Source organism: Lagenorhynchus albirostris, chromosome 10, assembly GCF_949774975.1.
Source record: "Lagenorhynchus albirostris chromosome 10, mLagAlb1.1, whole genome shotgun sequence".
Classification (NCBI taxonomy): Eukaryota; Metazoa; Chordata; class Mammalia; order Artiodactyla; family Delphinidae; genus Lagenorhynchus; species Lagenorhynchus albirostris.
Window position 1 is genome coordinate 47,476,187 of NC_083104.1, and position 24,430 is coordinate 47,500,616.

Here is a 24,430-nt window from a genome sequence, read left to right on the forward strand (position 1 = left end):
CCCCCCCTCACCTTCTGGGCCGCCCGCCTCGGGCAGGTGGGTGAAGCGCTCGTTGCAGAAGTTGCCTTCGCAGCAGCAGAAGTACACCTGGGGGTTCTCCTCGGTGGCCACGCACTCCTGCCTGGAGGAACAGTTTCCCATCCGCTCCTCAGGTGAGGGACAGCCTCCCCGGGGTGGCCCAGCCAAACCCCTCCCCACAAAGAACCCCACAGGGAACCAGGTGGGGGGCAGGGGGAGTGTGAGCCCACTTCTCCTAAAGCGGGACCCAGGGTCAGGAGGGACAACAGAGGGTGGGCATGCACCCAGAGCCCTCCTGGGGACCTCGCAACAGGGGCAGGGACCCAGCACCACCCCTGCTCGCCCAGGCTGCCACGAGAGCCCGTGTGTCCCCGCCTCAGCTCCAGACACCCAGCCCCAGGGGCACTGGCACCTGTCGTAGCAGTTGAAATCGTCCAGCCAGCAGCCCTTCTTGACGAGCTCGATGGTGCCTGAGCTGTTGCGCCAGGAGGCGTAGCAGTGCAGCCGCTTGTCCTGCTCGCCCTCGCAGCGCTCCAGGCCGCTCTGGTTGGTGCGCTCTAGCTCCCAGTTGGCGTTGTAGTAGATGCACTCCCGTGTCTCGGCCTCCCCGCGACCGGAACCTGTGGCGGGGGAGAGAGCTGCTGCCGAGTAGCCCCAGGCCCACGAGGGAGGCAGGGGGCCAGACTGACAGCCAGATGCACAGTGGGGGGCTCCTGGGTGGGAGGGGGGCTGCTTCCCTGCAGCAACAGCAATGAATGGAGGGGGCCTCAAAACCCCAGGGCATGGTCAGAATCACTGTGTCATCCGGGTGGGGCGGGAGGGTGGTGCTAAAAATACATATCCCTGGGATGTCCCTGGTGGCTCAGTGGCTAAGACTCCGCACTCTCAGTGCAGGGGGCCCTGGTTCGATCCCTGGTCAGGGAACAAGATCCCACATGCATGCCGCAACCAAGAGTTCACATGCCACAACTAAGGAGCCCACGTGCTGCAACTAAGGAGCCTGCCTGCCGCAACTAAGACCCTGCCCAACCAAATAATTTTTTAAAGAATGCATATTCCTGGGCCCTGCCCAGACCCATCCATTTGGAGTGGGGGCAGGATCTACGGTTTTTTTTTTTATTCATTTAATTTATTTATTTGGTTGTGCCGGGTCTTAGTTGCGGCAGGCAGCCTCCTCAGCTGTGGCATGAAAACTCTAAGTTGCGGCATGCATGTGGGATGTAGTTCCCTGACCAAGGATCGAACCCGGGCCCCCTGCATTGGGAGCGCGGAGTCTTAACCACTGCGCCACTAGGGAAGTCCTTGGATCTATGTCTTTAACCAACCCCCTCTGTCTCGGGTGGTTCTGATGCAGACCTCTGGGACCACGTCTGAGAAACTAGAAGGGCAGGTTCCTGCCGCTGTCTCTGCCTTGTCTCAGAGCAGCTCCACTAGTGAGAAACAGGGCTGAGGGGATGGGGTGGACCTCGGAGACCAAAGGCTAAGTGAGCACCAGCCGCAGGGCCGAGGCTGACGCCGACAATGCCCACAGGCTCCTGCCCACCTGCAGCAGCATTCGGCGGCTGTGCTCTGCAAAGCCCCCAGTCCGGAGGGCTCAGGAGGCCCACTGCATCCACAGCAGCAATTCTAGTAGGGGTCCCAGGAGACCTGACCTGTGGGGCAGACCCCCAAGCTGGGCTTCTGGGCTTAGCACAAGTTATCACCTCTGGCTGCAAGACGCTCACAACTTTCTCCTTTATATTTTGGCTCTTCTCTCTCTACTTCCACAGGCCTTTGTGCTTCCTCCATCACCTAATTTATCACCCTTGACTAATTGCCTGTTGTTGTTTAAAGGATTATTTCAGACATTCAAGAAGTGTAAAAATAATGTAACCAAAGATAACTTCCCAGAGAAAATAACATAATGAACACTCATGTAAGAAACAAAACAGAGACTTCGCTGGCGGCGCAGTGGTTGGGAATCCGCCTGCCAATGCAGGGGACACGGATTTGATCCCTGGTCGGGGAAGATCCCACATGCTGCTGAGCAACTAAGCCTGTGCGCCACAACAACTGAGCCTGCGCTCTAGAGCCCGCGAGCCACAACTGCTGAAGCCTGTGCACCTGGAGACCATGCTCCCCAACGGGAGAGACCACCGTGATGAGAAGCCCGCAAAGCACAACGAAGAGTGGCCCCTGCTCGCCGCAGCTAGAGAGAGCCCACACGCAGCAACGAAGACCCAACACAGACAAAAATTTAAAGAAGAAATAATTTTTAAAAAAAGAAAGAAAGAGACAAATCATTACAAATGTGCTTGACAACTGCTTTTTAAATGTCAGGCTTCCCCCACAGGACTGCAAAGCTGATGCTTTAACTGCAGAAGCCTTGACTGTCTTGAGTACTAGAACCAGTTCCAGACACAGACCGGATAGATGGATGGATGTATGAAGGAAGGAAGGACCAGACAGAAGGACAGAAGGACAGAGTTATCTCCTGGCTACAGCAGGATTCTGAAGGGAGGGGAAAACAGGAGGGGTGGCCTCAGCCTGCAGCCCAAGCCCTAGGGTCCTCAGGGGAGCTTCCATCTCCACTCAGACAACAAGCCCCCACCCCCTGTATAAGGCAAGGAGCCCGAACAAGAGAGGCCAGCAGACATCAGGAATGGCCCAAGGCTGGCCCAGCTCCTCTCTCCAAGCTGCTGATCAGGCAGAGACCCCTCTGGCCACTACCGTGTGGCCAGGACCCAGGTGGTCAGGGCTGGGAAGTCCAAATCTCAAGGCTCCAGGTAGGACCCAAGGGTTCAGGATGACACTGGACCCCCACCTGACAAGATCCTCCTACAGACCAACTGGAAACAAAAGGTGCCCATGACCCCATTCAAGTCCTGGTTCTGATGCTTACTGGCAAGTGATCCAGCCACCCCGTGCCTCCGTTTCCCCACTCATGAAAAGGGGATGATAACAGAACCTACTTCCTTGGCTGTTCCAAGAGCGAGATGAGTTAATGCATTTTAATGCTGGTTAGCACAATGCCTGGCACATTGGCTGTTACATTAGAGCCTGACACGCCCTGCTGCCTATGCCACTTCATCACAGCACAAGCTCCCTGCCCTGTCAGGCTGGGAGTGTGCATACCCAACCTGAAAGAGCTTTGCATTCAGAGCCCCAGGGGGACCAGGGGAGACTGGGAGACTCCATGCCCCCCCTCACCACACCCAGACTCTGCTGCCAGCTGGAGAGGGATTCCCCCTCCTCCCTGGCACTCCGCTTCTGCACACACTCAGCTATTTATAGCCTCTGGCAACACTCCAACCACAAGGCTGCCTCCGCCTTTTAACAGACACAGGGTTCCTGCCCACACTCACAGAGCCGGGGGCCCCCTGCAGAGGAGGCTCGCCCATCCCTCTCACGTGCTGCCTCAGAGCCCTGTGGGGAACCTCCCCCCAGACGCCTGGGCAAGGGGCTCACTCTACCCCTGAGCACCAGCCAAGCCAACCGGCAGCCTCCAAAGGAAGCAGGTATACCAGCGTCAGTGTCCCCAGCAGGCAGCCCTTATGTTCCAAGGGGCCTACACCTCGGCAGAAAGATGCCCCCAGTGCTCCCTTAGCCCCCAGTCCAGGGAGAACAGAGAAACCCCGCTCCTGGACACGCACCACCACCAAAAGAAAGAATATATGCAGATTCTACTCAGAACCCACATTCCAGGAGCGGGATGAACCTAAATGATGGGCTTTGACACTTGAGGTCCATTTCCCAGGCCAGCTGACTTTGGATGTACCCGACTTGCACTGGGGAGACAAGGGGAAAATCCAGTAGGGAGAGGAAGAGGGATGAAGAGGTGAGGCAGAGCCTTGGTGGGAGGGTTTGGAGCTAGAGGGGCCACGCCTCCCCTGGGGTCCCCCGAGCTCTGGCCTTGGGGTGCATCTAGCTCAGCCAACAACTCCCAGAGGTAGCACGGACCCCAGTAGCCAGTGGGCCACTGCACCCTGCCCCCCACCCTGCTCCTGGAGGCCCCTCAGCAGCCCCCGCCTCCCTGTGGGCACAGCCCACCTACACTGTAGAGTGGTGAGAATGCGGTGCCAGCTGCCACCACGTCCACCTCAGGCCCCTTGCACCAGCGCACCCCCCAGGAGCCACCACGCCCGAGAGCGGGCCGCGCAAGGCGAGCCTAGCCTTATCCCTCATGGTCCAGCACCCAGGTCTGCCCAGAGAGGAGGGGCAGCCCCACACACACAGCGGCCAGGCTTTCTTCCCGGGAGCCCCTGCTTCAGGCTCCCCAGCCCTGCCCCCTCAGGGGGCCTAGCCGTCAGCTGAACACCTGCTGTCCCCGCAGGTTCCTCCAGAGGAGCCAAGGGTCCTGAAGGTGAGGGCTCCCTGCCACAGTGTCTGTATCCAAGTTTATGCCTCCACCTCCCCCAATCCACACAGGAGCATCTTCACCATCTTCCCACGACCAGAGTGAGGATGGCCCGTGGCGGGGGCGGGGGGGGAATCAAGGGAACCTAAATGGAGGTGGGGGGGTGGGCGAAGGGGAGGGCTAGAGCACGAGAGAGACAGACAGACACACACACACACACACACACGTGTGTGTGGACACACAAGGGTGGAATGGCACATACATACAAGAGGCAGAAAAGAATCCTAAACATGCCTACGTTTCTTTGAACTTCTTTCACACAAGAGGATAACTCTACCCAAGTTATTTATTAAGTGTCAAAACCAGGTTTTGAAACCAGGCAGCCTGGCTCTAGAGTACATGCCCTTTACATGCTCTGTGACGCCTTTATTCTCAGTGCTACAGAACAGTCCCCTGTATGGCCTGACCACAAACTAAGTGTCCATCCTCCTGTTGGACCTTTAGGTCATTTACAACATTTACTGACTTAAGCACTGCCTCTGTGAACCCTCCTGAATCCTCTTTTGCATGTTTTCTGGTGCCCACGAGCGTGCATTTCTCTAGGAAATACAGCCACACGTTAGAGATATGGGACATAAGGATGAGCATCTCCAACTCACTGGATACAGTCACACTGTTCTCCCAAGTGGATGTACCAATTTATGTGCCCAACAGACTCCAGCCCCCCTGAGCCACACCGTCAGCCCGATGTGTGCTCACCCGGTCAGGGTGAAATCATACATCATGGTTTTGATACACATTTCCTGACTGCTTGTGAGAGTGATCATGTTTGTGTTCATCAGCCCCTTCTGAGAACTGCCTGTTCGCACCCATTCCCATTTTTCTGCTGGGCCGCTTTTCCTTTGGGTTATAGGAAGTTTTTACAGATTCCAATAAAACTTTTGTTCCTACATAGTAACCCCCTTCATTTATTTGTTTGCTCTTTGCCAGAAAGTCTACTTTATGTGACACTAGCATAGCTATATGACATTTCTTGTAGTATTTTCCCAGTTTATCTTTTTCCAACTTTTATTTTAAATCTTTCTGCATCTTTTTTTATCCCAACTCAATCTAACACTGTCTTTGATCCTAGAATTGGCTCCTGTTACATTTATGATTACCACTATGTTTAAATTTGTTTTTTCTCTACTGCTACCACCTTGGATTATCTTTTTAAATTCCATTATTTCAGCCACTTCTGGTCTGGAAGTAATGTACCCTATTTCTATCCTATTATAAGCTAGCCTTTAAGTTTTAATATGTACATTTATGCTAAAAGCCTGAAGTTAATCAACATCTCTTCCATCCCTCATTAGAACTTAATTGTTCTAACTCCAATTACCTCCTTCCAACTTACATTAAATTAGTTTAACATAATATCTGTGTTCCACATTTAATCAGTTGTTCTTCTTATCCGCCTCCCAAAGCAGATATTATCTGTGTTTTATAAAGTCAGCATTTTCTTTTTTTTTTAAATTTAATTTAATTTTATTTTTGGCTGCATTGAGTCTCTGTTGCTGCGAGCAGGCTTTTCTCTGGTTGCAGTGAGCGGGGGCTACTCTTCGTTGCAATGCACGGGCTTCTCATTGCGGTGGCTTCTCTTGTTGCAGAGCACGGGCTCTAGGCGTGCGGGCTTCAGTAGTTGTGGCACACAGGCTCAGTAGTTGTGGCTCGCGGGCTCTGGAGCGCAGGCTCAGTAGTTGTGGCGCACGGGCTTAGTTGCTCTGTGGCATGTAGGATCTTCCCAGACCAGGGCTCGAACCCGTGTCCCCTGCATTGGCAGGTGGATTCTTAACCACTGCGCCACCAGGGAAGCCCAGCATTTTCTTATTAGTCCATACATTCTCCAGCTTGCCTGCTCACCCTTCCTAGAAGGAAGAGCTCCACTCTTCCTTCTAGGACCACTGTCCTTCCTGACGAACATCTTCCTTCAGTAAAGATCTTTTGGTACAGAAGCCTTTGTTCATCTTTCCGAAAATGTTAGTTTGTTCTTTTTCCTCACTGACAGTTTAGAAGAACATAAACTTTTAGGTTGAGTTATTTTCTCTCGGCATTTTGAAAATATTATTCCACTGTCTTCTGGCTTCCATCATTATTGCTGAAACGTCTACTGTTAGTTTAACTTTGTACATACTCTATCTTTTCCCTCTGGCTGCTTTCTTAGGTCTGCTTCTTTCACTATGAGCTATGTGTCTAAGTCCATGTTTAAATTTCTTTGTACTGCTTGGAAGAATATGCTTTTAATCTGATGATTCATGTCTTTCATCAATCCTGAAAAATTCTTGGCTTTTATCAATTTGAATATTGCCATCTCCCTATTCTATGATTCTGAAATTCCTATTACAAGTATCAGACCATTCCCAGTCTCTTAACTCTGCTTTCACAATTTTCAATTCTGTGTCTAAGCACCATTACAGATAATTCCACAGGTCTAACTTCCAATTCATTAATTTTCTCTTTAGCTGGGTCTAATCTGCTGTTTAGTTCTTCTATTTAATTTATAAATTCAATTAATCTATTTTTTTATTTCTAGAAGTTCTATTTTTTTTTTCTGGCTGCATTGGGTCTCCATTGCTGTGCGTGTGGCGAGTGGGGGCTACTCTTCTTTGTAGTGTGCAGGCTTCTCACTGTGGTGGCTTCTCTTGCTGCAGAGCACAGGCTCTAGGGCACACAGGCTTCAGTAGTTGTGGCATGCAGGCTCAGTAGTTGTGGCTCACAGGCTTAGTTGCTCCGTAAATGTGGGATCTTCCCGGATAGGGATCAAACCCAGGTCCCCTGCACTGGCTGGCAGATTCCTATCCACTGTGCCACCAGGGAAGTCCCTAGAAGTTTTATTTTTAAAAAAACCTTCTTGGTCAATTTTGATACTTCTGTTCTTTGTCATACTTCCAAATCCCTCACTTCTAATTCCATAATTTAACTTCCTGAACATCTATTTCTGCCACTTGTTACTTTTGATGATTTCACTCATGGTATCTTGTTTCCCTGTGTGTTTTGGAATTTTGGATTCTGTTTTTGGATACGCTTGTGTTCAGTGGGGGCCTTTTCTGTGGGAATAAAAAGTGAAGCCAAGTTTGAGGGGGCAAACTTCCAGAGATAATTTATATTTTTGCTTCTGCCAAATTCTGCCAAATTCTCTAGGACATTACCAATCTGGAATCACTTTAATTACTTAACTCCCAGGCAACACAGATGGTATATACTCCAACTCCAAGCTCATGGAAGCACAGATCTATGGTTACAAATTCTCAAGTGAAACTACCCACCCCCCACCAACCAACAATTTTATTATCTATTCCCTTTATCAGCAAAAGAATGCTCCCTCTAGTCCATACTTTCACTGAATGAATAATGCTGTGGAAGTCTTATCATGTGAGAGCCTCAGTCTCAATTCCACATCTTATCTCCTGTGCCTCACACACTGCTACTAAACCCACACCTCTAAATTATGGAGAGTGGCAAAGTCCCCCAGGAAAAAGCAGCTTTAACCAGTGAAGCGGTACAGCTCTAGTTTCCAGCCCACTCTTGCTTGTCCCTTACTTTGTTATACATGCAATCATGCATATACATTTAAAAAGGATATTTGGGGCTTCCCTGGTGGCGCAGTGGTTGAGAGTCCGCCTGCCAATGCAGGGGACACGGGTTCGTGCCCTGGTCCGGGAAGATCCCACATACCGCGGAGCGGCTGGGCCTGTGAGCCGTGGCCGCTGAGCCTGCACGTCCGGAGCCTGTGCTCCGCAACGGGAGAGGCCACAACAGTGAGAGGCCCGCATACCGCAAAAAAAAAAAAAAAAAGTAAAAAGGATATTTGCTATACTTTATCCAGCATTTCTATGTGTCTTGTATGAAGAGGTTTCTCAGCTGTTTTGTTCACTATTATTGCCAGAAATGGAAGTTCAAGAGCCATCCCCAAGGGTGACGAAAGGAGCTCTATCAGCCTAGGAACAAGGAATCAAGCTAGGTCACCTCAAGTCACTTCCAACCTCGAACTTTGTAAACAATTCCTTGGCACCATCCACGGAACAAGGTGTGGGTCCGGGGCCATTCTCTGAAACACTTGCCTTTCTCCAGGGCCCATCATTCCTGAAGGACAGTGGTGAGAGAGCTTCCAGGTAAAGGGCAAGGATTATACACAAATGCTATTTTTGCTCTCTCCTGTAGCCCCACTAAAACCACAGCAAAGAAAAGGTTTTTAAGGACAAAAAGAACGGGAAAGCACCACAGGAATGAAGTTCTGAAGTTGGAAAGCAAATATAACAAGTGGCCACTGATCGCACAGACTCCTAATCTGGCTGTGGAGAAAGCTGAGAAGCAACATGATTTCTACCATCTCACATCTTCATTCCACTTTAGAGTTTGTCTTCTTTTGCCTCCCCCTCACCTCTACATCTTTGGGGTCCCAACCCAAAAAGAGGGGCTCACTATACCCACCCTCTCTTTAGAACTCCAATTCCTGTCTTCCTAGCCCAAGGCTATCAAATGCAAGGCTCAGCTTTTCAGGTGCCTGTATGGAACTGAAAACAGAGTCAAATGTAAAAGTCACCACCCAAGCCCTCTTTTCTCACACATATCCTGGCCTGGTAGGTCTCAGCATTGACAGATAGCTGTACAATGCTTTCAACCAGAGATGTTTTCTCAGTTTGTCCATCTTTTCAGGTGCTTTCAGAAAGAGGGTTGGTCCTGATCATCAAAAGAGGAAATCTCCATATCTACTTTTAACCCAGGTTTTAGATATATTTTCAGGACCATATATAGTACCCAAAGGGGATACCTCTACACAAACACAGCAACTGAGATACCAGTGTAGAGATAAGACTACCCATAGAAAGTGTCAATTGAGAAGAACACTGACCCCAAAGCAGAGTCCTGAAAACAGTAACTTCCATTCCAAGGTGTAATTCAAGAGGAAAATTCACTTTCAACCAACTTTATTATTTCAGACCCTTAGGAACTGAATTGTGTTGCCCTCCAAAATTCATAACCACCGATGTGACTGTCCTAGGAAATAAGGTCTCTAAAGAGGCAATTAAGGTCAATTAAGGTCATATGGGTGGGGCCCTAACCCAACAAGACTGATGTCCTTATAGAGAAGAAGAGACACCAGGAGTGTACACACCCAGAGAGAAGGCTGTGTGAGGACACAGCAAGAAGGCAGCTATCCGCAAGCCAAGGAGAAAGGACTCACCAAGAACCAATCCTGACAGCAACTTGGTCTTGGACTTCAAGCCTCCAGAACTGTGAAAACTAATTTCTGTTGTTTAAGCCACCCAGTCCGTGGTATTCCATGGTATAGAAGCCTGAGCTGATTAATACACAGACAGTGCACATCACCTGTACAATGTGGGAAAGCTGACTGGGACACCATTTACACTGGAAACAGTACCCTTAACCCACTTCCACCTAACTCCACGAGCAGGGCCTGACATGGGAGCTCACACAAGGAATCCCAGTAAAATGGTAGTGAAAGAGTAGAGAGCATGCTGAAGAAGGGACTAGGAAAGCAGGTGCTTTGGAGAACAAGTCGTCTCAAATTGTCTTCTTTAATTCTTCAGCCAGTTAAGGCAGAAGATCGTGCGAGGGAACGCGGCACACACTCAGCCAGGAATTGAAGCTCACCAGAACCCGTTCTGGTGTGAAAAGCCTCTCACCAGACTCTAAAATAATTCTTTTACAAGTTTCTCCCATACCTCCTACCACCATTATCATCACACGTGACTTCAGGATCCCTCCATGCCCAGAGCCTGTCAAACACACAGGGTGCACCAGTATAGCCCTGCTCCCCACCACCTTCGGCAAGAGCCTCAGTCTCTCTGAGAGGTGGAGGCAGCATGGAGCCTAGCTAGTGAGCACACACAGACACACACATGCACAACCACCCCAAACCCAGACCATATCCTGGCTAGTCCACTGCCACCTCCCCTTTGTTGGCACAGTAACCAGGAGGAGCCTCAGACATGGGAAGCAGCCTCTCTGGCGCTCCTGAGATACCAGGTCAGTGGAAGTGAGCACCCTCCCTGTCCGGGCACCCTTCATCAGGTGGGCTATTTCCAACCTCTATAATCTAACATTACACAGGACACACACACCACAACCATCACCACCACCACCAAGACACAGTATAACCATGTATAATCATTTCTCGATATCTATCAAAATTTAAAATACACATGTCCTGGGGCTTCCCTGGCGGCACAGTGGTTAAGAATCCGCCTACCAATGCAGGGGACATGGGTTCGAGCCCTGGTCCGGGAAGATCCCACATGCTGCGAAGCAACTAAGCCCGTGCGCCACAACTACTGAGCCTGAGCTCTAGAGCCCACGAGCCACAACTACTGAAGCCCACATGCCACAACTACTTTAGCCCACGTGCCTAGAGCCTGTGCTCCACAACAAGAGAAGCCACGGCAATGAGAAGCCAGTGCACCGCAACGAAGAGTAGCCCCCGCTCACCGCAACTAGAGGAAGTCCAAGAGCAGCAATGAAGACCCAGCGGGCCAAAAATAAATAAATAAAAGTAAATAAATAAATAAAAAGACTGAGGTAGATCCATATACATTAACAAGATTGCCAGAACAGATCTCTGAGTTTAAAAAGCCATGACAGGGACTTCCCTGGCAGTCCAGTGGTTAAGACTCTGCACTTCCAATGCAGGGTTCATGGGTTCAACCTCTGGTTGGGGGAACTAAGATCCCACATGCCGCACGGCACAGCTAAAAGAAAAAGGCCATGACACGCGAGAACACGGACGCAAGTCACAAAACATGGTGAGCAAAAGATGGACATAAAGCAGTTCATCCTGTAACGTTCCATTCATTTAAAGCACAATGACAGGCCAAAATAACATATGCTGTTAGAAGTCGGGATAGTGGTTACCCTTAGGGGTTTAGGGGTAGAGACTGGAATGGAGCAAGAGAGGGCTTGCTTGGGGAGAGGGCAGTAAATTTCTGATTCTCGATCTGAATGCTGATTATATCAGCATATTCAGTTTGTGAAAATTCCTCAAGATGTCACTTATGATAATCACGCTATCCTATACATATTTTATATTTCAGCTAAGTATTTGAAAAAGAGTAATACCATTTTAGGTTAAAAAAAAAGCTTTATTTCTCTAAGTACTTCTATAGATACATATGTCAAACGTCTAGAAGCTATCCACCAACCTGAGAAGGCTCACTTCTGGAGGAGGACTCAGATGGCGGACCAGGCTGGTAAGACACCCCGGTTTTATCTGTAATATCTAAATTTCTGCAACTGAATCCGTATGTATTACTTGTAAAACTAAAAATTAATAAAATTTTAAATGGGAAAAGAAGTTATGGCCAATGTGACCACCACTCAACTATATGTCAGGGTGGCTAACCAGGAGACCCCTGGATGAGGGCAGACTTGGGAGGGGTTTTTCAGGGTAGGGGAGACAGGACCGCATTGCCCTGGCTCTCCTCCCCCACGTAGTCCTGCAGGACCCACTCTCAGATAGCGGGTTCACAGGAGGGGCCAGCCAGGTGGGAAGGGAAACCAGAATTCACCTAACTTCTCTGCCCCTCTATTTTCTAAGCCCCAGCTGCAGATGAACCCTGATCTCCTCTGCCCTCAGGGCACAAAGGGCTCTACTTATGAGGCCTGGACCACAGGGCTCTCCTCCAATTCCCACCCACACTCCCAACCAAGCCAGCAGTTCCAAGGAAGGCCCTGGTCTGCCTGGCTTGTGAGCACCTGAAGGGAATGTAAAACTTGGGTAAAAAGGAAATTCCCAAACAGGATATAAAGTAAGGGTTTCTTAACCCATGATTGCCAGCCCAAGGCTCTGAGAACTCATGCATGCTTTCTGAATCAATGAGGGGGAAGGGGGAAGGAGGACTGTCAATGACACTGGACATTAAGAGGCATTGTCCTCATACCTAAAAACACTGGGCACCACTGCAAGCCAGAAGGAAAAAACATCCTGGCATCAACACTCAAGAGCGTCAGCTTCCAAGTCAGCCTCCTGTTTTCACTGGTTCAGGTCTAGGAGGTAAGCAGGGGCCCCTCCCTCTCCTCAGATGGACAGACAACAGCTGTCTGGTCACATCTTCCGAAATGCTGGGCCCAAGCCCCAGGAAGCAGCCTCCTCCATCCTCCAGCCAAGGGCTTGGGTTTCCAAGCAGCCTTCCTTTTCCTTCCCCGGAACTAATTTTAGCCTCCTTGGTTGTCAGAGTGGAACTGAAATAGTCGGTAGAGAAACGTTTGCAAACAAGAACATGCGCTCACCTCACAGAACGCCTCAGCTCCAGCCCAGAAACCAGGCAGAGGAGAAGTCCCACTGAGTGGCAGGCCCAGCCCCTAGAAGGCCCCTGGGAGGAGGACTCACATGCGCCCACTGGGGCAGGCTTCCTTTCCAACCCCCAGTCCCAGCAATCACGTGCCCATGAATGAAAACACCCAGCTAGGGCTGCCAGTCCCTGAGAGAGTTTGAAAAAGGCGCATGTATGTGTACAGCCAGACTGGGATAACCAGGGCAAGGCATGGGGCTGTCCAAATGCGGGAAGCCATGACTGATCCTGGGCCAGGGGAGGCACAGCTGACCCCCAAACAACCTCGGCCTGCATTACCAGTTGGTTTCCAGTACCTACCATTGTCTCAGACAAAAACAGCACTGAGAAACTTTAAAAACAGACTCAGAAGAGGGCAGCGGACTCTATTCTCCCCCATCCCCGCCCCCACCCAACAACCTAGGCCTCCAGGAGCAGCACCACCAGGACCTCAAGGACCAGGCACCTGTGGGGCTGGGATGGCAGGCTTCTGAGTCTGGTGGAGAAAGGCCAAAAAGGAAGCCCCAAACAAGGGGGTGGGTGTCTATTCCGGAACAAAGAACAGGTGACAGAATGGAAGGGAAGGGGAAAAAAATAAAGAATCCTGAGATGGCAACAAAGTCCACTTTGGAAAGACTCCAAGAGATGGAAGCAGAGTCTCAACCCCAGCAAACAAACAAACAAACAAACAAAAAACCTTTAAAATAAGCACTTCACACACCAGCGACATGGAGAACTTGGAAACTGAAGCTTTGGGAGTGCTTCCTCCTACTCTAAGAAGCGTCTGTAATCCGTTGCCAGTTCAGCAAGCTGTGTTTTGCCGAGTTCAAGATCAGAGAGGAGACCCCATAAAGCTCCCCAGCCGAGCCACGAGTAGGTGGGGGGAGGAGCGGAGGACAAACACGGGCTGCCAGCCTGCCAAGCACAACCAACAGGCGCCGGTAGAGATCAACCCCGGGGTCTGGGCCCGCGCGGTGCGGGGCGCAGTCCCGTCTCCCGCCGTGCAGTCTACCGCACCTCCCCGCGGCCAGGGTGGAGCCGCGCACCCGTACCTTTGGGGAGAGGCGGCGCCCCCGCCCCAGGGTCCACGGGCTCGGAGCTCCAGGCCCAGGGCGGCGCCGCCTCCCCAGGGCGCCCGGCAGCCAGCCCGCTTGCTGGGCTCGGCGGGGAGGGCATGCCCGGCGCTCCGCTAGGCCCACGTCGGCTGCCAGGTGCGCGCACAGGGGCGCCGCGCGGCGCAGAGGCCCCGGCCCCTCGGGCGAGGCGCGCTGCAAACCTGGCGGCGCGGTCAGGGTGGTGGGCGGGGGCGGCAGGCAGGCTGCCCGGCCACCCACAATCGCCGCCTCCCTGAAACCCGAACCACTTCTGAGAAAACTCAAGGACGCCAGGATTCTTTCCTCGGTGGCCAGCAGGACTCCCAAACCACGAGTTCAAACCAAACCCTGAGGCTGAAGCAGGAATCTCCTAGGTTTTGAGAATCCAACCTCCCACCCTGAATCCGATGGGGGGGGGGGGCGGTGTGCGGCGGGGGGTGGTATTATCCATTAACCCCACCGCCCACAACTCTCTGTCCCTTTAAAGGCATGAGAACATTCTAGATCAGGTTCTCAATCAGGTGATCTGTGCCCCCTCCACTCAGAGCATTTTCGGTTTTCGCGATTGGAAGTGCTACTAGCATTTAGCGGGTAGAGGCCAAGGGATACTGCTAAACATCCTACAATGCACAAGATGCCCTCCACCACCACCCCCACACACACACACCAAAGAATCATGGGGTCCAAACTGTCAACAGTGTCAAGGTTTAGAAACGCTGCTCTAGAATGAGGTCTACCCAGCCAGGATCCTGCCTGAGGGCTGTCTACCCAGTGTCATTCTCAAAAGTATTACCCAGACCAGCTCCCCCCGACCTAAGCCCCCAGATCCCAGGCCCTGGTAACAGGTCAGTATCTGCAAGTAGATCTAAACTCTGACCTGATGTCTCTTGGTCCTCACTTGCACTACCCTAAGCTCCCAGGTAGCAGTACACAGGCACTCAGGGGAGGGCTTCCTGAAGGAAGGGGTGGGCGTGGGGGGTGGATCAGGGGTGGCATGTGAACACTGGGCAGGGTCACAAAAGGCAGAAGTAAAGGAGAAGTCATGCCCAGTGGCTAGAACAGGGTAGGTGGAGGCAGCAGTGTGGGAACTTGCCCAGTGCATAGCCCCCGGCCAGGACTGGTACAATGGGCAGGGCAGCCAGGGCAGACAGGCCTTCAGGGAGTCCAATCCAGGGGGCCATAATTAGCTGGTATCAGTACAAACAGCGAGTGTGCACAACGTATGCACATACTCTCACATGGGTTCTCTTTCTTATTTGCATTTATTTTCTGCGGGGGAAGGGTCCACAGCTTTCATGAGATTCTCAAAGGGGCCCATGGTGTACGACGGGCACTCTTCACTGGGCTCCCTAGAAAGGAAGTTCCTTAGGCGAAGCGCCAGGGGAAGTCCAGGTGCTATTTGGGAATTGAGATGCCCAGAAAGACCCTGCAGAGCAGTGCACCACAGCAGCCCACCCAAGCTGTGGGAGGCCATGGGGTTCCAGATCTTATGTCCTCACCCAGGTGGAGAGCCAGGGAGTCTGGGTGAGTTTCTTACCTCATCTACCTTGGAAGCATCTCTAAGAGCTGAGGAGGGTGCCCACTCCTCCCAAAGGGCAGCCCAGCCAGCCAGACAGGGCAGAGTCTGGAATTCTTAGCAGGTACAAGGACAGGTAGCAGAGGACACCCTTCCCTGGGGAAGGGCACCAACAGCCCATGACTCTGTGGTCCGTGTCCTTGACACCTACCACTACACTGGGCCTGAGGGTCACTTCACTCATTCCACACACACTTCTCCCCTGAGGAAATGGACAGTATCTTTGAGTCAGAGAGAAGCCCACCTATGAGGACAGCTTGGAGCAGTCAAGGCCTACACTTCCCAATGTGACAGACAGGAATCAGGTCCTCCTCCCCAGCCAGCGGCTCCTGACATTTCACTCAGAACACTCTCCAACCCACAGGCCCTGATCTAAACCTCAAGTACAGAGACAGATGTCAGGAGTTCTTGCAGGATACACAGATGTGTGTCTGGGATATCCACTGCAAGGCAAGAGCCAGATGACTTGTTTCCCAAGGACACTGGGCCAGGCACAGAATACAGAAGACGTGCAAAACTAACTAACACTGATCTTGTAACAAGTACCCTGGACCATTATTGCAGCATCAATTCTGCCTCTTCTTTTAGGCCTGCACCATCCAATACGGTAGCCACTAGCCAAATGAGACTACTGAGCATCTGAGATGTGCAAAGTCTGAATTGGGATGCTCTGTAAGTATAAAATACAGAGTGGATTTTTATGACAGTACAAAAATTGGAGAATATCTGTTTTAATACTGATTACAAGTTGAAATGATTATTTTATATACATTAGGTTAAATAAAATATACCATTAAAGTTAATTTGACCTTGTCACGGACTGAATGCGTCCCCTCAAAATTCGTACGTTGAAACCCTAATGCCCAATGCGATGGTATTTGGAGACGGGGCCTTTGCAAAGGGTTAGACTGGTTCATGAGGGTGCAGCCCCCATGATGGGGTTAGTGGAAGAGGAAAAAAAACCCCACAAACCCCCCACCTCCCCACCCCAAGCACCAGGTAAGCCCATGTGAGGATGCAGTGAGAAGGCAGCCATCTGCAAGCCAGGAAGAGGACCCTCACCAAAACCTGACCATGCTGGCGCACTGACCTCAGACTTCCAGCCTCCAGACTGTGAGAAAATGAGTTGTTGTTTAAGTCACACAGGCAGCCCAAGGAGACTAAGACACACCTGTTCCTTTTTCCTTTTATTAACATAAATACCAGAAAAATTTAAAGTTATATGTGTGGTTCACACTATATTTCCGTTGGACAGTGCTGTTCTAGATCCTCCTTCTACAAGGGCACTGTGTGCTGCAGGGAGTGGTGGTACTTCTAAACAGCAAGCCAGGAACTTGAAGGAAGGGTATCAAGGAAGTCAAAGGAACAGGAGGGCCAGCTCTGCTCCCACCTGGGCTTGTCGAGGCTCTTCCCATAGTTCTTCACAAGTCAGGGCAGTGGCCACCAAAGGACTGGCTGGTGTCACCACTAGAAACACCCAGTGACCCCCACTTTCCTCCAGGGCAGGAACACAGGTTGGTGGACTCTGTCCTAACTCTGGCTGCCCCACGTTGCAAGATGCACTGCTGAGCACTGCCCAAGCCAGGGAAGAGAAGGGAAATACAGTCCTTCCAGGGGTCCAATCCCACCCTGGCCCTGGCCCGCATAATCAGGGAGGGACCTGAGACTGGCCAAGCCAGACAGCGATAATTAGGGAGAGGGTTTTGGTCTGAGGCTGTCCTTGTCCTGGGAGGAGGCCCCCTCTGCAGACATGGTCTTGGAAAAGCCCAGCACCTACAGGAGGGATCCACAGACAGTCAGGTGAGCTGCTGCGTGCCTAGTAAGTCGTCAGGCTGCAGCCCTTCCCTCTAGAGGCCAATGTCTTCCTTTCACTTCAGAGATCTCATTCTTGGGGAAAAGCAGCTCAAAGCAGCACTTAAAAGGCAGAGAAAGGAACAGGTTCAACACCACCAACTCTCGGCATCTACGACAAAGGAAATGTCTCCAAAAGATCCATGACACCCTTTCCATATTGTGCCCAGGTACCACTAAGGGGTCTCTATCCTTTGGTCCCTGCACTCAGGCTACGCAACTCCAAAGCCCCACTCGGAGAACTCACTTGCCTTCGGTGCCGACAGCTAAACCCTGCTACACTGCAAAGGAGGCGCGTAGAGTGGGAGTGGGGATGAGCTGGAGATGCGCGTTCCCCACCCACTCAGCAGCCGGGGGATCCCAGCCCCGCCCCTGCACGCCCGGCCCCGCCCTTCGCGGGTTTCCCAGACTCTACGCTGCTGCCACCGCGGGCGTCTGGGGACCCGCGCTGCATGTGTAATGGGGGCTGGGAACAAAGACGCGCAGGACCAGGCTCCCGGGCTGCAGCACACCGGCCTCTGAGACCGCCCCGGGCTTCTCCCTGGAGCTTTAATGCGCGGCTCCCCACGCTTCCCAGGGCTACCCGCAGCCGTCCGAAGCCGAGCGCGGAGCCCGTCCCTGCGCGCACACTGGAGCAGGGCGCGTCCCAGCACCGCTAGAAGAGGAAAATCAGTGCTTCGGCCTGGGGGAAAAGCGGTCTCCCAGCGGAACTCCGCTTTATACACCCGCAACCACACACCCTCAAACACCCTCACGCGAGCCGAGCGCTGGCCGCGAGGGTCACCCACCCCCGCCACGTGCTTCCCGGTGGCCAGAACGAATAGGGACCTGTTGGTTTGTCTTCTCGCCCCACCTCCCCTCCCAGGAGCCCAAAACAAAGCAGTCCCTCGGGGTGGCTGCACCTCGCGTCCCGGGGCGCCGCAGGGAAAGCGGGCGCAGGTAGGAGCTGGCGCCAACGGCGCGCCTCCGGGGGAATACCACGCAGACGCTGGTGGGATGGGGTGCAAGTGACTCCCCCGGGCTGTGTGAAGCGGCCCGCGTCGCTTCGCTACACCTAGTGGCTCTGAGGGTCAAGCAATCCTGCCCCCAGCCGCTGCTGCACCTACAGTCCCGCTACCCCCCGTATTAGATCTGCCTGCCCCGCTTGACCACCTTCCTCATGCTTGGGATTTTCTCTCACTCTCCCTCAGTTCCACGCACCTGTGTAGCCTGAACCCCGACCCTGGGGTCGCCTCCGCGAACCGGAGCCCCGCAGGCCGCCGCACAGGCAAGATCATCCCCCCAAGATCAGCTAGCAGGGCGCCCCGCGAGCCCTCCGTCCCCGCCCCGGGAGATGCAAGCTGGGTGCAGGTGGTGAGGCGAGGAGGCCGCGGGCCCGCCCTTTGTTGGTAAACACCGCACGGCGCCAGAAGCCGCCCCGCGCCCCCCACGCCGCGCCCCGTCCTTACCGGCGCACAGCGATCCCCAGAGGAGGGCGAGGGCCGCCCAGGGCGCCGTCATGTTCCGCGGCGCCGCCCCGCGGACACCCGGAGCCCGCGGGCAGGGCCGCGCGGCGCTCCCGGGGCGCGCAGGGCCCGGCGGCGGCTGCGCTCTTCTTCCCGCTCCTTCCTTCGGTCTTGTTCCCCGCGCGCTTCCCGAGCCTTCGTCCCGGGGCAGCGTGCAGGCTCCAAGGGCCGGACGGCGGGGCCGGGCTCAGGGCCACTGCGGACGACGCAGGCTTCGGCCCGGGCTCCGGGGCGACGCGGGGGCCGGGGGGCGGCGGCGGGGCGCAGGCCGGGGCGCGCCCGACTCAGGCATAGCGCGGCGGGGCTGGGCCCGGGCCCGGGGCGCAGGGGCCGAGTCCGGAGGGGCCATGAACGGGGGGAGGGGTGGGGGGAGGGGAGCTGAACTGAGTCCAAAATGGCTCCTGAGCCGCGGCCGCGGAGCCGAGCCAGCGGGGAAACCCGGATGTTGGATACAAAGAGGCGGGCGAGCTGGGAGGGGAGGGGGTGGGAGGCGGGCCCTCCGGCCGCGTGGTCCGCGCCCCCCTCAGGGGCGGGGCCCCAGAGAAACAACAACACGGAGGCCCCGCCCCACGCCCGCGCCGTTCCCGAGGCGCGTGCAAACCGCAGGACTGGAGGGCGAGGCAGGGCGAGCTGGCAGAGATCGCGGTTTGGGCCCGGGACTCCGGGACCCCGGGACCCCGGGACCCCGGGGCCGCGGCACCGGGATTCTTGCTTCGCGCGCTGGATGGAGCCCAAGCTCCCGAACGCAGCCTGCCGTGCGACCCCTGAGTGCTGGGCTGCCCCCGGACTCTGGCCTGAATTCCCCTCTGCGCCACCGTTTCCCCACCTGAGATGGGGGTCACAGTGAACCACAGGAGTCGTGTCTTTATTGATGGATGAACTACTCGGCAGAAAAAAGTCTGATTTCTCTGAAATGACAAGTGGTCCCCCACGTCTGCAACCCAACCCCCCGCCCACACACACACACACACACACACACACACAAAGGCACAGCTGGGGATCTTGGAATTGGACCCATCCAAGTGAGAGAGGGTGCGAGCCCCGCCCCGCAGAGCAGCAGCAGGTGGAAAAAGGCCTATAGCAACTTTCTTCTTTACCCTTACCCCAAATGTTCTAAGCACTGCCACCCACCTGCCCTCCCCACCCCTGCACTCTGCACCTTCAAAACTTCTCAGTTGCCTCTGGTCCCCGCAGTTGAACTTGTGTAGCGAATGTCTCGGCTATCCTCTTCACTCCCCAGCTTCCTCCTTGGGGGCCTGTTGTTCTCTGTCTCAGATTCCTCCGTCCTTACCACAATCAGAGCTTGGGAGGGGGCATGCTGAGCTCAAGAGGGAAAGCCCCCTCACAGCTCGGGGATGAGGCGCAGAACCCTCGGATACAGAAATTGTCCTCCCGCCTCTCCTGATTTGCCACAGCCTCTCTCGGAGCAGGGCAAGAGCGGCCAGGCAGGAGGTGGTGCCTGGAAGTCTGAGTTGTTTCGCTTCTGAGCCTCAGTTTCCTTCTACAGAAAGTGAGGAGGAGACGTCCCTGGTGGTCCAGTGGCTAAGATGCCGCACTCCCAATGCAGGGGGCCCAGGTTCAATCCCTGGCCACCGAACTAGAGCCCATATGCTGTAACTAAGAGTTCACATGCCGCAACTAAAAAGATCCCGCACACCACAACTAAGGATCCCACATGCCACAACTAAGACCCAGCACAGCTAAATAAAAAAGTATTTAAAAAAAACACCAAAAGTGAGGAGGCTAAATATATAAGGGGGGAAATGTGAGGAGGCTATACTTTGCATTATTTTAAATATCAGGAATCTTATTCAAACGAAATCTTATGTAAAACTCCACCTTGTAGAACGTTTATTGCCTTGATTGAAGTTGAAACGAGGGTCCACCACCCCCAGTTTCCACAGCACCAGGAACACCTCAGGGACCACACTTTGGAGTCACTGATAGACTATAGGAGGCTATACTGATAGACGCATGATGGCAAGGAAAGCAACTATGTCTTTTCTAGGGAAGATAAGTCACTGCTTCCTTCCTACTGGAAGGTAGCGACTATAATCCGTGTGCCAACAATTAGATTGCCTGGTTCTTCTCTTCTGCTTCACATCAAGTCGGGTATCGCAATAAAGGCTCAGGGTGGTCCAACTTGCCAACACATCTGTGTCTCCCACCCTGACATCTCTGGGAACTCCAAATTTGTATAACCAACTCCCTACTTGACATCTCTATTGGGCAGCCTATCAGGTATCTCGAAATTGCCCTAGCTAAAGCAGAGTTCCTCATTTACCCCATAAAGCTACTCCTCCAGTTGTCCCTGTCTGAATCAATGGCATAACCAGCCAATTGCTCAAACTGAAATTTTATGTCATTCTTGATTCCTCCCATATTCAGTCCATCAGCAAGTTGGTTTCAAAAACACATTCGTGGGCTTCAGGAAGCCACGGGAGGATTTTGAAGAAGGGGCGAAATGTGAAGTGAGTTCCTTTATTTATTTTTTATTTTTTTTTGCAGTATGCGGGCCTTTCACTGTTGTGGCCTCTCCCGTTGTGGAGCACAGGGTCAGCAGCCACGGCTCACGGGCCCAGCCGCTCCGCGGCATGTGGAATCTTCCCGGACCAGGGCACGAACCCGTGTCCCCTGCATCGGCAGGTGGACTCTCAACCACTGCACTACCAGGGAAGCCCGTGAGTTCCATTTTAAAAGATAATTTCAGTTGCTATGTAGAAGATGTATTTTAGCTGGGCAAGAATGAAAGCAGGTGACAAGTCACGATCTCTTTCAGTTCACTGCTGTTGCAGTGGTCCACATGTGAGATGCTAGGTGGTGATAATATATATGGAAGAGAACTGGCTTGATGCTGGATGTGTTGGGGGGTTTTTTGTTCGTTTTTTTAAATTTATTTTTGGTTACATTGGGTCTTTGTTGCTGTGCACGGGCTTTCTCTAGTTGCTGCGAGCGGGGGCTACTCTGCAATGCGGTGCACGGGCTTCTCATTGCGGTGGCTTCTCTTGTTGCAGAGCACGTGCTGTGGGCGCGCGGGCTTCAGCAGTTGCGGCATGCAGGCTCAGTAGTTGTGGCTCGCGGGCTCTGGAGCGCAGGCTCAGTAATTGTGGCACACGGGCTTAGTTGCTCCGCAGCATGTGGGATCTTCCCGGACCAGGGATTGAACCCGTGTCCCCTGCATTGGCAGGTGGATTCTTAACCATTGTGCCACCAGGGAAGTCCGATAAACTCTTAAAGTAACCACAATTTTTGTAATTTTATTTGGAGACCTCTTCACTTAAATACACAGAAGTGGCCCCAAACTCTCTCAGCTCCTGAAAGGCCCTTGGTTAGAGATATGCCACAGTGGGTAATTATGAGAAATACAGGGCGATATACATTAGTATATATTAGTCGGTAATTTAGGTACAGCAATGCATTAAACAATTTCAGGGGGTACCATTAATAGGATGGGTGCATGGCTTTTTTGGCAATACAATTCCCCCAAAACTTACCCATTTATTTCCAATCTGTCCCATGTGCCGTCAACATCAAAAGTTATTTCCCAAACATTTCAAACTGTTTTCTTTTCTTCCTTGCCCCCATAGTTCTTCTTCCCACCCTCTCTCTTAACTTAATGGTGGTTACCTTGAGGTCAACTAAATTAATTGTCTTGGATGGAAAGGTAACTGTCTATAACTCTCAAAACAGATTAGGTTATGCTGTGCTAATGGAAAATCCCCAAACCCCAGTGGCTCAAAACAACAAAATTTATTTCTCACTCATACTGCGTGTCCATTGGGGGTCACCAAGCAAGCTGTACTCATTATAATAACTTAGGGACACAGGCTAATGGAGGCAACATTTTGATATGTGCTTCTTTACTGAAGAGATAGGGGAAAGAGAGCCTGGTAAATTACATCCAAGCTCTTAAAACTTCTACCAGATTCCGAGAAGATGGGGGGCTAGGGTGGTGGCTGCATAGCTTTTGAATCTTCCAAAATTCTCACAGAGCAACTACATAGAAGAAAAAAAAACCCCAGAAAATCCATGCACATTTACAATAAAACTAGGTAACAAGGTTTCCCCCAAAATACCAAAATACAAGCAAATAGAGATAACTACAAACTATCAACAGCAATAAAAAATTCATGGACTAGTATCTGTACAAGGGGAAGCTGAGGAACACGGTGGAAGAGGTACCTGGGAAAAACAGAATCCCAAAATAGCTAAGATATTCATTGGAAAGCATGGCTCAATAACTTTAGAACAGTAGGTGAAACTAGGAGGGGTTTTCTCCAATCCAACAGCAAGTGAATGCAAAGAGACTCTGGTAAGAATAGAAAGAGCTAGAACAGTCTGTCCCTGTGAACTCTTAAAACTGAGCAGCCAAGCCTCCCTTTTAGGTCAGGCTCCTCCAAAGAGGAGAAACTTCTGGAAGTGGAACCAAAATCAAGTTGGATAAGATGTTTTACTTCCAGCCATCATGCAGTAGCTGGAACGGTATTTGCCCTTTGGAGCCATAACAAGAAAACTGGACAAAATATAGGAGGCAACTATTTATTTCTGGACCTTGTACAATCCTCTAATCCCTGGGGGGAAAAAAGGCAGTCAAAGTGAGGCTTATGATTGCCCCTGCTTTCTGCCTGGAGACAAATTCCAGTCCACAATGCAGGAAGTGCACCCCAGGCAGAGCCTGGCAACCTTGTCGAGTTGGGGACAGAGAGAGAGGTTGGAGCTCGGGAGATGGGGAAGGCTGCAGCAAACTGACGGGGCAGAGTACAGGGTGGAGGGAGCTGCAGAGAGAAAGCTGGAGGTCTTGCAGAAGAGTCTCCTTGGGGCTTTTGCTGAATTCTAGGTTTCACATACATAGAATGAAACTCCATGAGGTGAAGGAAGAAAGCAAGCAAGCTGAATAGCTCCAAGACTGGCACAGGATAGTTTTTAGTTCTAACCAGCCAAAGTGGAAAGTCCTCACTGAACACCCAGGACACTGAGAGTAAAGACTCAGAGGGTTACTCCATGGCAGTGGAGCTAAGCTAGCCCTAGAATCAAGGCTACTGTAAGCCCACACTACCAAGCCTTGAAATGATCAAGCTGATCTATAAGTAGCTTAAATACCTACCAGACAACAGGTCAACATTTTTAAAGGAATTTAACAAATCTGGCACTGTATAATAAAAAAAAAATTAATTAAAAAATTTTTTAAATTACTAGATATGAGAGGAGGCAGGAAAATATGACACATCAGGAGAAAAATCAGTCAACAGAAACAGAAATGACATAGATGATGTCATTATCAGTCAAGGCATTTTTAAAAGCTATTATAAATATGCTGAAAGATTTCTGGGAAAAGTGAACTTAATGAAGGGAGAATAAAATATCTCAGAAACGGACTTTCTAGAGAGAAAATAACTAGTGTCTTTCTAAAAAAAGATTAATTAGGTGGAATTGCCATTTTTTCCTAATGCGTGATCTGATCTTCGTTACTACTTCTGTCTTTTTTGTTCACTAGTTTATTATTATTACTGCTTTTTGAGTTGTATTTTTAATTCATTTAACTCTTACACTTTTATTTGTATCAATGTTACTGCATTTTAAAGCTATACTTCACCTATCACTGCTTTAATTATACCCACAGATTTCATTATGTCTTTTTTTTTTTGGCTGCACCACGCGGCTTGCAGAATCTTACTTCCCTGACTAGGGATCGAACCCAGGTCCTGGCAGTGAAAGCACCGAGT

General features: G+C 51.8%; 1 protein-coding gene across 2 annotated transcripts in view; it reads right to left on the reverse strand.

The window, feature by feature from the left end:
* Nucleotides 1-18,702, reverse strand: part of ACVR2B (activin A receptor type 2B) — a 34,797-nt gene extending 16,095 nt beyond the window's left edge. Inside the window, exons 1-3 of one of the 2 annotated variants that reach the window (XM_060162319.1) lie at nucleotides 18,651-18,702; nucleotides 431-638; nucleotides 12-121 (exon numbers count right to left, since the gene is read on the reverse strand). In XM_060162319.1, coding sequence (XP_060018302.1) covers nucleotides 12-121; nucleotides 431-638; nucleotides 18,651-18,702 — 370 coding nt within the window. Of the gene's footprint in view, nucleotides 1-11; nucleotides 122-430; nucleotides 639-13,733; nucleotides 13,867-18,650 lie in introns of those variants that run through there. The other variant, XM_060162318.1, reaches the window with a different exon arrangement.
* Nucleotides 18,703-24,430: the final 5,728 nt, after the last annotated feature.